Raw genomic sequence first — 12,218 nt, 5'->3', positions numbered from 1 at the left:
AATTTAGGTGTTTGGAATCTTGTCATTAATGTCACCCACTCTAAATAACAATACAAGGAATTGTGCAATTAAGTAGTAGGCTAGTAGCTCAAAACCCAAAACACTAATCTGGCCTGGGTTGCCCATACGTTCTTCTAATCAAATTTTGGGCATTGTTGCAAATCAGGCTTAACTTTTAATACACGAGAAGGAAATCACAAATGCAAAATCAGTACCCTCCGCATGGAAAACAAAATAGTACTCGTAAATGAAAAGGTTTTATAAGCATCAATATATATTTATATGCTTTTATTGGCTTTAATTCCAGGAATCCTGGATTCTATGCTCTTTGTTTCTACATACACTGCACCTTTTTCATGTTGTAAGGAACATGTGGTAGGGCTTAAGCCCTCTTAACTAATTTCTGATCATAATACAAAGTCTTTTAATTATCCTTTTTTTGTAGCTACATTTCGCAATAACTATCTCTAATTAATGTATTAATTTAAATGTGGATGAATAATGTGTTCCATCATACTCCAAAATACTACAAAATTCCATATAGCTTGGATATAACCGTTTTACTATCTTAATTTTTGTTAGACCGTATTTTGTGAATGACCATATCTATCTCCTTATCTTATTTATAATTACTCTATAAAATAAATATTACTTATAATTACTCTATAAAATAAATATTACTATGGTCTCTCTATCCTCAACTCAAGTTAGCCACCCAAGAATATGAGGCCACATGGTCATCCTCGCTCTACTACTATTAATTATTTAATTTCATGTATTTTGTTTATATATTATAGTGGTGTTAAAAGGAGTAAAAATTATGCCAAAATTCAAACTAGTACTTTATAAACAGAGATAAAATTTGCTATAGTTTTACACACACAGAAATATCTTTTATCCACCTATAATATTTCTTTTTTTAGTACTATACTTTTATTTACTATAGAAGATTAAAATTACTCATTCTCTAATTTCCAAATCATCAATTCATCTACAAATTCAAAAATGGTACTCGAATATGAAATTGCATCATATGTTTAGCATCAATGCATTTTCAATAACTCATATATCAATTTATTATAATTTATGTTTTTTATTTATTTATTTTTATTTTATTTTTATTTTTTTAAAATTTGCAATAATACAATGCTTGATCATCTTTATTGAAAGTAATTATATTATCAGTAAAAAATGATATAAAAATATATATACAATGATGTGGTTGAGTGGAGATTGATAAAACCATTAAAATGATGTATAATTAGGTAATTGAATGAATATTGAGGATCCAGGAAAAAGAGAAAATTAATTAAGTATTGAAAAATGTGATAAATAATTGGATGATATCATGATATGTTTTGTCAATTATAATTATGGTCTTAGTCTTAGCCCTAGGCACTATTACATGTTAATGGGAAAAATATTTTGCATTGATGTTTTTTGTTTACTTTCTATTTCTATGAAAGATACAAATTTATAACATGTTATCATCAATTTAAGCCCGCAATCGATCATAATCGAGCTTTCTATATTGATATGATGACAAAGAAAGCTCACGGTCGTTACCATAGGATGCACTTTGGATAAATCATAATGATATGTGATTGTGAATCACACAAAAGAAAGGAGTAAATCATATTCGGAAAACTTTGTGAAACAAACTCAATACACTATTCAAGGAGGAAAAATACTACTCATAAGAGTATAAGTTTTAACGCAATAGCTAATAGCAAGTGGGGTTATTCACATTTAATGTTAGGTCGTTGAGGTAGAAATTAGGGACCAAATTTTGATAACATTATAATTGGATGTCCCCAAATCATATCATATCATAAATCAATGTTAGTATTAGGAATATTAATCATTTAATTCTATTCTTATGTCAAGGTCATTATAATCTATTCATTTGACCATTGAAATTATAAAAGTCCAAAATTTGTTGAATTACCAATCTTACTCAAGCATATGGCTTTTATTGAACATTAACAAAAAAAATATACTACTCCTATAAAGTATTACTCATTAATCCGATTGCGATATTTGTTGTGGTACAATGATTGGTGACCTTTCATGCTTCTATTAATTGTCCGACAATCACCAAACGAAGCCGTAATTGTACTTTGATTATCAATTTGGGAATTTGAGAGTAAATTTGGTAACAGAAACCCAATAATCTTAGCAGATTTGATGGTAGTGAGTCCAAATGAGAGGACTCTGATTTATTCTTCATTCCACTCACCTCTCTCGACAAATAAAACAAAATTTGTGACTATTATTATTTCAATAGTTCTAATTATGGAGTAAATTTGCATTGTTTCCTACAATTATGAGTTGAACCAGAAGAATCACATGAATGACAGGCCCGGCCCATTAGGTTGAGATAAATGTAGAAAATATTGCAAGTATTTGGGCCTTTTGTTATCGGGCCAAGTCTTCTGGAATAAAAATATAAAGAATCATATATCCACATTTCCACACTATAAGTAATTTCTCCAAAAAAAATACACAAAAGCAAGAGCAAAATGAGTATGGTTGAAGGCTTGATGCCTTAAATTAGTTGGTGCAGAAAATAGGATAGGACCAATCACATGGAACGACATGTCTTTCTCCACTATAACAATTAAAGTTAATTAAGAAAGAGAGAACATATTAATCTACTTTTTCCAGAATATTCTAACACTATATTTTTTACTATTCCCAGAAATATCACATTCCGACAATGAATTTCATGTAATACATGTTTCTAAATGTTAATTTATAAGTACTCCATTATCAAAAATATTATCTAATGAGGTAGAATATAACCTCATAGTCTGTGTTATTTTACAGTCGCAATTTTATCATTTGATCAATCAATCATCCACTAAAATTTATTTGTATTAATCATTAAAGGACAATCATTCTTACCAACTAACTAACTAAGTTAATTTCCCTTCTGTATCAATATAGGGCTTAAACACAAGGCAATCTCAACTGGGCCAGTGAGTTCTTGGATGAATAGAAAAAGACCAAGTTAGGCCCAAAGGTATCAAAGATTCGATAGATAAATATATATGTGTTTCGAGAATATTATTAAATGAAAACTCCCTTTAAAAAATAATTATTACTCCTATTACCCCTCGTTGGGCATATGATATGTACAACCTCTAAAATAGTGTGTTTTGACATTTTATAGTCAAGCATACTGTAAATATATGTACAACTTTTGAGAATTGGATTGTGGCACAAATTGGACTAGATTCTTGATTGATCATCTTTTTGCAGACTCCAATTTCTGAGTCTTTCTCCTGAATCTGATTCATATAGTATTTGCATACTTTGTCTAAGAATACTTTCTTCAATAATTCACCCCCAATACCTTTTCCTCGAAAACATTAAAAATAAATGGAAAACATAAATACCATATTGAGAAATTAATTAAAGTTGGGAGTCCCACATCACGTACTCAAAAATTGATCTATGAAAAATGGTGCATGCAAATTTGTCATCTCATTTGATGCAAACAGAATTCACCAAATCTTCTAAGCTTAAAATCTTGAAGCACTATGGCAAAAATGGCAAAAGGTACAATTCATTTCTTCGTGTAAATTTCTGGATAATATTGCAAGAAAATGACTAATCAATATTGTACTTCAGAATGGGTACATATATAATTAATATGATCAATAGTGATGGTTTGAATAGTATTCAATTAAACACACACACATATATGTGTGTGTTAGAGTTAAGTGTTTCATCATTATTTGATGATTTTGAAAATGACTGTGTTTGAGATTAACTCGAGTCAGTCTCTGTAAATAAATTAACTAATTTAAAGCAGCAGATAAATATACAGAAAATATTACGTACAAAAACTATAGCCTATCATGATAGGTGTGGGTTTAGCGTGACGTTTAATAATTAATTAATTGTCTATTAGATATGGGATATTCCAATTTTGTTCCTCCAAAAAGGGGTTCCATTTTCTTAAAATATTGCTATTATATTTTAGTCTAATTATATGTAGATAAGTTATACAATAATTAATAGACTAGCTTTCGGTTTTTGGCATCTAAGACTGATATGACATGAAAATCCAATCTGACTGTCTAATTTCTAATTCAACAGTTATGATAACATTGAAATTTAATCAGTATTTTGCGTATGTGATCAATCATGTGATTGTACTGAGCAAGATAACATAAAATAGAAACTAACTATAACTACGAAAAAATTAAGTATATTATATATAAAAAAAAGTTCATTCACAGCAAATGTACAAATTATTACTAACAAATTTCTTTTTTTTTTTGGGTTATCTATTACTATAAAATTGATGCTAAATATATAAATAGGAGAAATGTATTTCAAAATTTCTCTGAATTCAAACTCAAGCCACCTCAGCATTGCTGTGGTACGACGATTTAGCATCAAAATAGATAATATAGCGAGTTTAATAGTAATAATAAAACCAGTGTCACATCATCTAAAGATGGTCTAAAAAATTGACGTTGCACCGGAAATGATTTACTACGTACGTTTCAAATAAAAAAAATCCTAAATATATGTGGTCTTATAATTGAAATGATAAATCATGATGAAACAAAGAAATGACATAATGCTCGTTACTTTTAAAGCAAATAAATCGTTTGGGAAATTATTGGAAACGGAGTTTATTTTGGATGTCTATTTCATCCCTGATTGAGGTCTAAAAATATCTAAAGACGCTCAATTATAGTTATATTGCGTCGCACCATTATTATCAAGACCATTTCCAAGGGTACACTAAAACCTAAAATGAGATAGGTATTTAGCTTTAATAGTAATAAAAAATTAATTCTATTTTTGGTTTTTGAGAAAATAATACCTATCTTTAGGTTTACACTAAACCTATATCTAAAAGTTTTTCAAATTTTGTGAGTAAAAAAGACATAACAAAAAGGCATAATATAGAGAATATTTTTTTAAGTTTGAGTTTAGTGTAAATGATTGGAGTAAAATCAATATTTAGTGTGAGATTTACACTAAAATGTGTTTGAGTTTAGTGGAATGGTTGGAGATGCAATAAGGCCATCTCCAACCATTTACGCCAAACTCAAACCCATTTTTTAGTATACGTCACACCAAAAAGTAGTTTTACTCCAACCATTTACACCATATTTAAGTTTACACCATTTTTGAGTATTTGTCTAACAAAATTTTGGAGTAAACACTATATTTGGTGTTATTCCATTGAAAAACCCAAAAATAGGTTTAAGTTTGGTGTACGGTTGGAGAAATTATATACACCAAAAATGAGTTTTGGCGTACGGTTTATAAACCTTAATTTAGGAAATGATATAAAACTGCCTTCCTGTCGGTGGTTTAAAACAGCTGAAACTCATCAATTTATCAAGTTAAATAATTTATGGGTAACTAGCTGTGACTTTAATGGTTTGTATTCATTAATATTCTTGACTTTGAAAAAGAAGCCAGTCATGTTAATTACTCGATCAAATTATAAAACCAAACCGGGTAATGTTTTCCAATATAAATGATGAAATCAAATGTTGTGTAACATATATACGCTACAACAAAAAATACTGTTATTTTTAATGTAATTAAGGATGTTAATTTGTATTTTTAAATATAAAACCATCACTTTGAAAATCATTTTTATTATTAGTGTCCTAATTAAAATTAGAGGATGCAAATGGAAGCGTCCTAATAAAATAAAAGATTAAATTAATTTGTTATTCGTATTAATTTAGAAATTTTTTATGTCCTAAATTATTGTTATTTTTAAAAAATTTCAAGGCAAGTAATTGTAATTTAATATTTCACAAACATATAGATAACTACTTAGTAAAATAAAATAGTATTAAGATAATTCAGATTAATATAATAGACTATCTTTTCTTTTGTGGGAGGGAGAAAATATTTTCTATGGCATGGGAAAATGGAAAACCCGGAGAAATGATTTTTATCTATAGGTTCATCACATTCAACAATTCATGTATGTAGATATAAAAGCCAACCTTCGAAACCCTACCATATCACTCTTAGATAAGCTTATAAAAATAAAATATGTTAGTAAAATAAAATGTGACCACATATTGAGTCAAAAGGTAGTAGTACTAGGGAAAACTGCCAAATTAATTAAGTACTCCTAATCGATAATTTGAACACCAACTATTTTAATAATGACACGATTAAATACACAGTAATTCATTTGTTATTGTAACTCGAATCGATCCCTATTTTGGTTGATCGCAAATTCCTCTTCTCGAATTAAATTGTTGATGTTACTCATCAGAGATTACTATTATTCCAATTAACCTCTCATAGTTAATAATCGGTTTATTGATCACAAAACCTAGCTAATTAAGAGACCCAGAACATAATGAAGCAGTCTTTATTTATTACTAGAAGAAAAGCAGGGGGCCATCTCTTGTCCCCTCAATAAAACTCTGAAAATTCTCCATCTTCATTTCTTCTCCACTAGCTCACCCAAATTAAAAAAGAAGAAGCTTAATTCTCTCTCTTCTCTTCTTTTTCCAACCATGTCAAAGGAATCCGGCAGCCATGGCCAGCAGCAGCACCCGAGCCGCTACGAGTCCCAAAAGAGAAGAGATTGGAACACCTTCTTGCAATACCTCAAAAACCAGAGGCCTCCAATCCCCATATCCCTCTCCAACTCCACCCACGTCATCTCCTTCCTCCGCTACCTCGACCAGTTTGGCAAAACCAAGGTCCATCTCCTTCCCTGCGTCTTCTTCGGCCAGCCCGACCCCCCCGCCCCCTGCGCCTGCCCCCTCAGGCAGGCCTGGGGCAGCCTCGATGCTCTCATCGGCCGCCTCAGGGCTGCCTTCGACGAGCACGCCTCCTCCCCCGAGAACAACCCTTTTGCCGACGCCGCGATTAGGGTTTTCTTGAAGGAGGTCAAGGACTCCCAAGCCAAAGCTAGAGGGATTCCTTACAAGAAGAAGAAGAAGAGGAGGAGAGTCGTTCACCATCCTCTTAAGCTGCATGATGACAGCTTCATCAACAATTCTTCTTGATTTCTCCTATTAAGGTACTGATTCAATAATATGTATTTATAAATCTGCCCTAAAAGAGTTAAAATTAAGACTATTTATATAGAGACAAATGAATGAGGGAAGAAGCTTAGACATCAAGAAAGGGCAGGACCACAGTAGTACAATTGAATTTTTTTAAATAACGTTTAACAAAACAAGAAACCCTAGATCTGACAATCCCTAAAATATGGGAAGAAAACCCTAAAATTTTGTGAGGGCTTTTGTTGAGCCATGTCTGAGTGTTTAGTGAAAAACTTATAAGTATCTGGGAACATTTGCTTTAAGTCTTTTCTTATTTCCAAAAAAAGGAATTGTTTATTGATATGATGGAATGTATCACCTCTCTCACTCTCTCTCAAATAATGCAATTCACTGTTGATCTATTTTGCCCTTTTAACTAGTAATATTTGGCTCTTTTGGGATTCGGGGAGATCTTGTGAACCCCATGAAATTACTGGTAATCATCATAATGTCCCTCTGATTTTACATGGAAAACACACACTGATGTTTCAAATATGTGTGGTGTGTGACCTTCAGGTAGACAACCACCGTTCAGATTTTATTTTTTTTAATTAATTTACATATTTTACTAGATGTTTGCTGACAGTACCTAGTCCTTAGTTTATGGTACAATTGTCTGAAGATGCCTATATAATGTAAAACATTAATGCCAATCTTCCTATTTTTTTCATAGAAACAGATAAACGAGTATGTCGTTAGTCCGTAGCATCAATCTGCATTATGAATGGACTACTAATATTTTTACATCTATTTATACATATACGGTCTTTTCTCTTTTCTTCTTCTAAGATAAAAGAGATTATCAGTCTTTTGGATTTAAACGAAATTTTTAGTAGTAGTAATATTTTTCGACATATCCCACATGAGTATAGAAGTTGTGAAACATGCAGCCACTATAATAGGACAAAACTATCTCAATAAAAAGTAGTGGAGATACTAAATAATAAATATAATGATTATCTGATCATCTGCACTGATTATTTTTATAATTATCATATAATTAGGCTGCTGAACTTTATCTTGACTAATTTCGCTTCACTTGGCTTGCAGATGAATCATTTTTGTTTTCGGTAGTTTTGGTGTGTCTAATTTGTGGTTTGTGCGAATTGGCGATGACTAAACTCATGTTTAGTTATTTCCTAGATTTCCCACTGTCCTTAACACATAAAAAGTAGTTGTAATAGAAAATGTTGCCCACTTATCACTTATGCAATAATTACAGGATCCGACCTGTAGGGCCATCCCAGAAAATAAGAAGATTGGTGTTTAAGATAAAGATGAATTCAAATTAATACTACTATATATCCCTCAATAAACAGCGAGGCAGCCAGAACAATAACTTGTAACTATGTGGTTCAGCTGAAATCATATCAAATTAAACGTAAATGACCAAATTAAAGAAAGAAAGAAAATAAGAAAAGTTTGGTTAAAAGGAAAGGTTTTGAAATATATTACTATAAGTTAATACTATATTTTTTTAAAGAACAAAAAGATGTAATGTGCCATCATATTATATTGTATTTGAGCATCCATAGCATTAACATTTTTATATTCCTGGAAAATTGTCATTTCATAAATTTTTAAGGGAGATGATATGATAGTTTAAACTCATAATAATTGCAACTACACAGAAGTATCAAACTTTCTAATCATCATGGAATTAAATTCTTGACTATATTATTTTGGAGTAAATTAAAGAACTTTATAAGCTTGAAAATGGAAATATTAGATTCAGATTTAGAAAACTGGCGTGACACTGCGAAATTTGCGTAGTGCGTGTAGTGTGTGAAATGTGTAGTGTGTGTAGTGTGTAAAATGTGTGTAGCGTATGAAAATTGTGTAGTTTGTGAAATGTGTGTATTGCAGGAAATGTGTGAAATTTGTGTAGTGTGTGAAGTGCATGTAGTGTGTGTACTGTGTGAAACGTGTGAAATGTGTGTGTGTGTGTGTGTGTGGTGTAGTGTAGTGTGTGAAGTGTGTGTAGTGTATGTGAAATGTGTGTATTGGGTAGTGAAGCTATCTAATTTTATAACTACTTGGAATTCCAATTTTCTAATTCAAATTATGGAATTGAAAATTTTGGAATTATAATTCAATCTCAAATCTATACAGTTTTGTGATACCAAACAATGGAATTGAAATTATAGCTTTCAATTCTAGTTCTATAGCTTCAATTCAATGTTCCCAAACACACCCTTACTGTGTTACATAAAAGTTGAAACATAATTAATTGAATTTGTTCCTTTTCATTGACGTAATTGTTTTATACCCTCTTCATCAGAACTCGTGATTATGTTTTGTGATGTTATCTCAGTATTGTGTCGTCATGTGGAGTAGAACGCATGTATTGATTGGTAAATGAAATATATTTTGAAATTAATTCATTTTTATCATAAGTTGCGATGTTGCATAACATGGTATTGCCTCATGTGATGACTTAATAAGTTAATCATGTATCTTCATTACATATACTTTTGAATTAACATAACATTGATCAATCTTTTCATTATTTGCAGGCTATATAACCAAGAGCAATAAAGGTTGCTGTAATTATTTATCCTTTAATTTTATGGCTAGTTTAGCCTAGATTAATTATAAGTCAAGAATCTCTTTTTATATATTTTGTATTTTTACTTATTTCATTTTTGAATTGCCTTGTATCAAAATTGGATTCTGCTTGGTTGGATTCCTTCGAGTTAATGCAATCAAGTTCTGAATAACAAGCAACATACAAATCCGAACATATATAGATGGTATATATGTGTAGTAATTTGTTGTTGCCATAAATTTCATTGCCATTTCCAGGAGGGTAACTATATAGCAGATTGTGTTAAGCACAAGAAGTGTGGTCACGCAGTATCTGTTATTTATGTATAGACAAATAAGCATTTTAGTAAACATTTGTTATCGAAATAATGAGATCATTTGCGTGTGCCCTGTAAATAACTTTCAGGTTTACAACTGGAGCATACACATCGGTGCTCTTAGCTAAAAGCAGGCGCCGTGTCGTCGGCACGGTGGGTACCCTGTTCACCGCTGTGCTCTTGCCAACGGCACGGCCCTGCTCATTATTGGTTTCTGGAATTACAAGAGATAAACTAGTCGGGCATAATACAACCCAAGAAGAAATACAAATGGAAAACTTAAATTACAACTTGAAAAATCGAAACAAATAAACCGTGAAAGTGTTTAGCCGAGTCGAGGAGTCCTCTTTCCGCAAGACGAGATACGCCCCGGTAGTGCTCTTCGGATTGACGTTTCGTCCCCAAAGATAAAACGGCTATATCTTTGATGAAGCAGCACCGCTATCAGCAGAGCTCCGACGAACTGGATAGGGCAAAGCTTTCGACAGAAAAACGATGCAGAGAGGGAAATAGATTATGCAATGTATGCTTTGTGTTCTAGTTTCTGATTACTAGAATGCTAGAATGACTAGCCTATTTATAGGCCCAGTCCACTGCAAAGGTCAACATAGCCTTGATGACTGCCATCATGGTGAGGCTGTAACGGTTGGGCGTTACAAGCTCAGAGCTAGAGAGGTTGAATCTAGACGCTTCTAGATTCGATCATGACGTGGACTATCACGTGTCAGCAACGTTGGCTTCTCGCGTCATAATGACGAGGTGTCATCCCGCTTGACTCGCTGACGTGGAAACGGTGGTGGTCTAAAAAGAACTAACCCACTGGCCTTGGGTCGAGCCCAAGCACCAAACCCACGACCAGGCCCAAAGAACAGCCCAAAGACCGAATTCCAAGATCCAAGTCCATGGGCTCGGACTCGAGGCTCGCGGCGGCGGGGTGCGCGTGTGGACTCTACAACCCATCTTAGTCCACTATAATTATTACATGTAATAATCATTCTTATTAAATACTAGTTTAATAAGGTTGTAACTTCCAATGTGGGATAATTAATTCTCTTAATCATTCCCTAAGCTTCTCTCATAACTTATTAAGTTTGTAATTTTGCACAACTTTAATCCATTATTTCTCACTCACCGGGAATCGGATTTGAGAAAATGAATATATCACGGTCATCTACTCCGAACGTAGATCGACACTATATCGTTTAATTTCACAAAATTAAATGTCTCGTTGAAATTTATAATTGGTCAAAGTCCATTGACCGGCATAGATTCCAACACTCTTAGCTAAGAGCACCGCCGTGCCAACGGCAAGAGCAAGATCAGCGACGTGGCATGCTCTGATTGGCCGTTGGTTTATCATTTTTTTAATTCAAAAAAATATGAAAAATTCAAATTTAATATTAAAAAAAATTCCCACTTCCCAATAAAATATATCCATTTTTTCCACACTTTTAATTTATTTTTTCATTATTTTTATCCCAAAATTCACACTTTCATCAATAAATACATCCATTTCAACATAAAAAATCACACTACACCAAACAACTCTCCCAACCTCATTTTTTAGGATTTTAATTATGTAGTAATTTTTAATTTTTAAAATTTTAATTATGTAATTTTTAATTTTTAGTAGTTTATAATAGTATGTCGGGTATTTTTAATGCATTTTAATATTGTGAAAATGTTTTTAATAATTGAAGTATTTAAATTAAATTGAAGAATAGAATGGTGGGACCCTTGAGCATGCTCTTGCGGAAAAGCATGGATGTGGGTGTTGTGCTCTTGCGGAAGAGTAGGGGAGTAAAAGTGGGTCCGGGCCACTTCCATGCTCTTGCCAAAGAGCATGGATGTGGATGCTCTTAGTTTATTTAGGGGGTGTTCCGTTTCCAAGATAAACCAATACCAGGATACAATCTAGAATTGAGTTTTGAGATTATTTTAGTCATTGAGGGTTAAAGGTAAGTAGTTATCCCATGATTATTCATAGGATTGAGTTGTGGGATTGAATCTCATGAACCAAACACACTATAAATTTAATCTCGAATATAATCTTGCAAACCGAACAACCCTTGTACTATTTGCTTATGGCGCCGGAGTTCTAAATCAGGGAGTGTACATTTCTCCTTCGAATACTTTTAAATTTTTCCCTTGGAATATTTTGAAATCCCACGATGTCCATTTTATAAAGAAATTAAACAAATAAGCGAAACATAGTCAGATGAACATAGGTAAACTTATTCTTAAAGATTTGATATTTCTAAAATATATAGCATCAATTACTTGAAACCCATCATTT

At 32.2% G+C, this 12,218-nt stretch overlaps 1 protein-coding gene across 1 annotated transcript; it reads left to right on the top strand.

Moving 5' to 3' along the window:
- The first annotated feature begins 6,391 nt into the window (after positions 1–6,391).
- On the top strand, positions 6,392–9,785 carry LOC125193008 (protein LIGHT-DEPENDENT SHORT HYPOCOTYLS 10-like). Its single transcript, XM_048090708.1, has 2 exons — positions 6,392–7,033; positions 9,575–9,785. Exon 1 carries the CDS (start codon positions 6,522–6,524, stop codon positions 7,017–7,019), a length of 498 nt encoding a protein of 165 aa, XP_047946665.1. The 5' UTR covers positions 6,392–6,521; the 3' UTR covers positions 7,020–7,033; positions 9,575–9,785.
- Positions 9,786–12,218: the final 2,433 nt, after the last annotated feature.

The sequence above is a fragment of the Salvia hispanica genome, chromosome 6, assembly GCF_023119035.1.
Source record: "Salvia hispanica cultivar TCC Black 2014 chromosome 6, UniMelb_Shisp_WGS_1.0, whole genome shotgun sequence".
Taxonomy (NCBI): domain Eukaryota; kingdom Viridiplantae; phylum Streptophyta; class Magnoliopsida; order Lamiales; family Lamiaceae; genus Salvia; species Salvia hispanica.
The sequence above is the reverse complement of the archived record's forward strand: the minus strand, read 5'-3'. Positions and strand labels throughout refer to the sequence as shown.

Coding starts and splice junctions, on each gene's coding strand:
- LOC125193008 (XM_048090708.1), top strand. CDS start 6,522: ATGTCAAAGGAATCCGGCAGCCATGGCCAGCAGCAGCACCCGAGCCGC.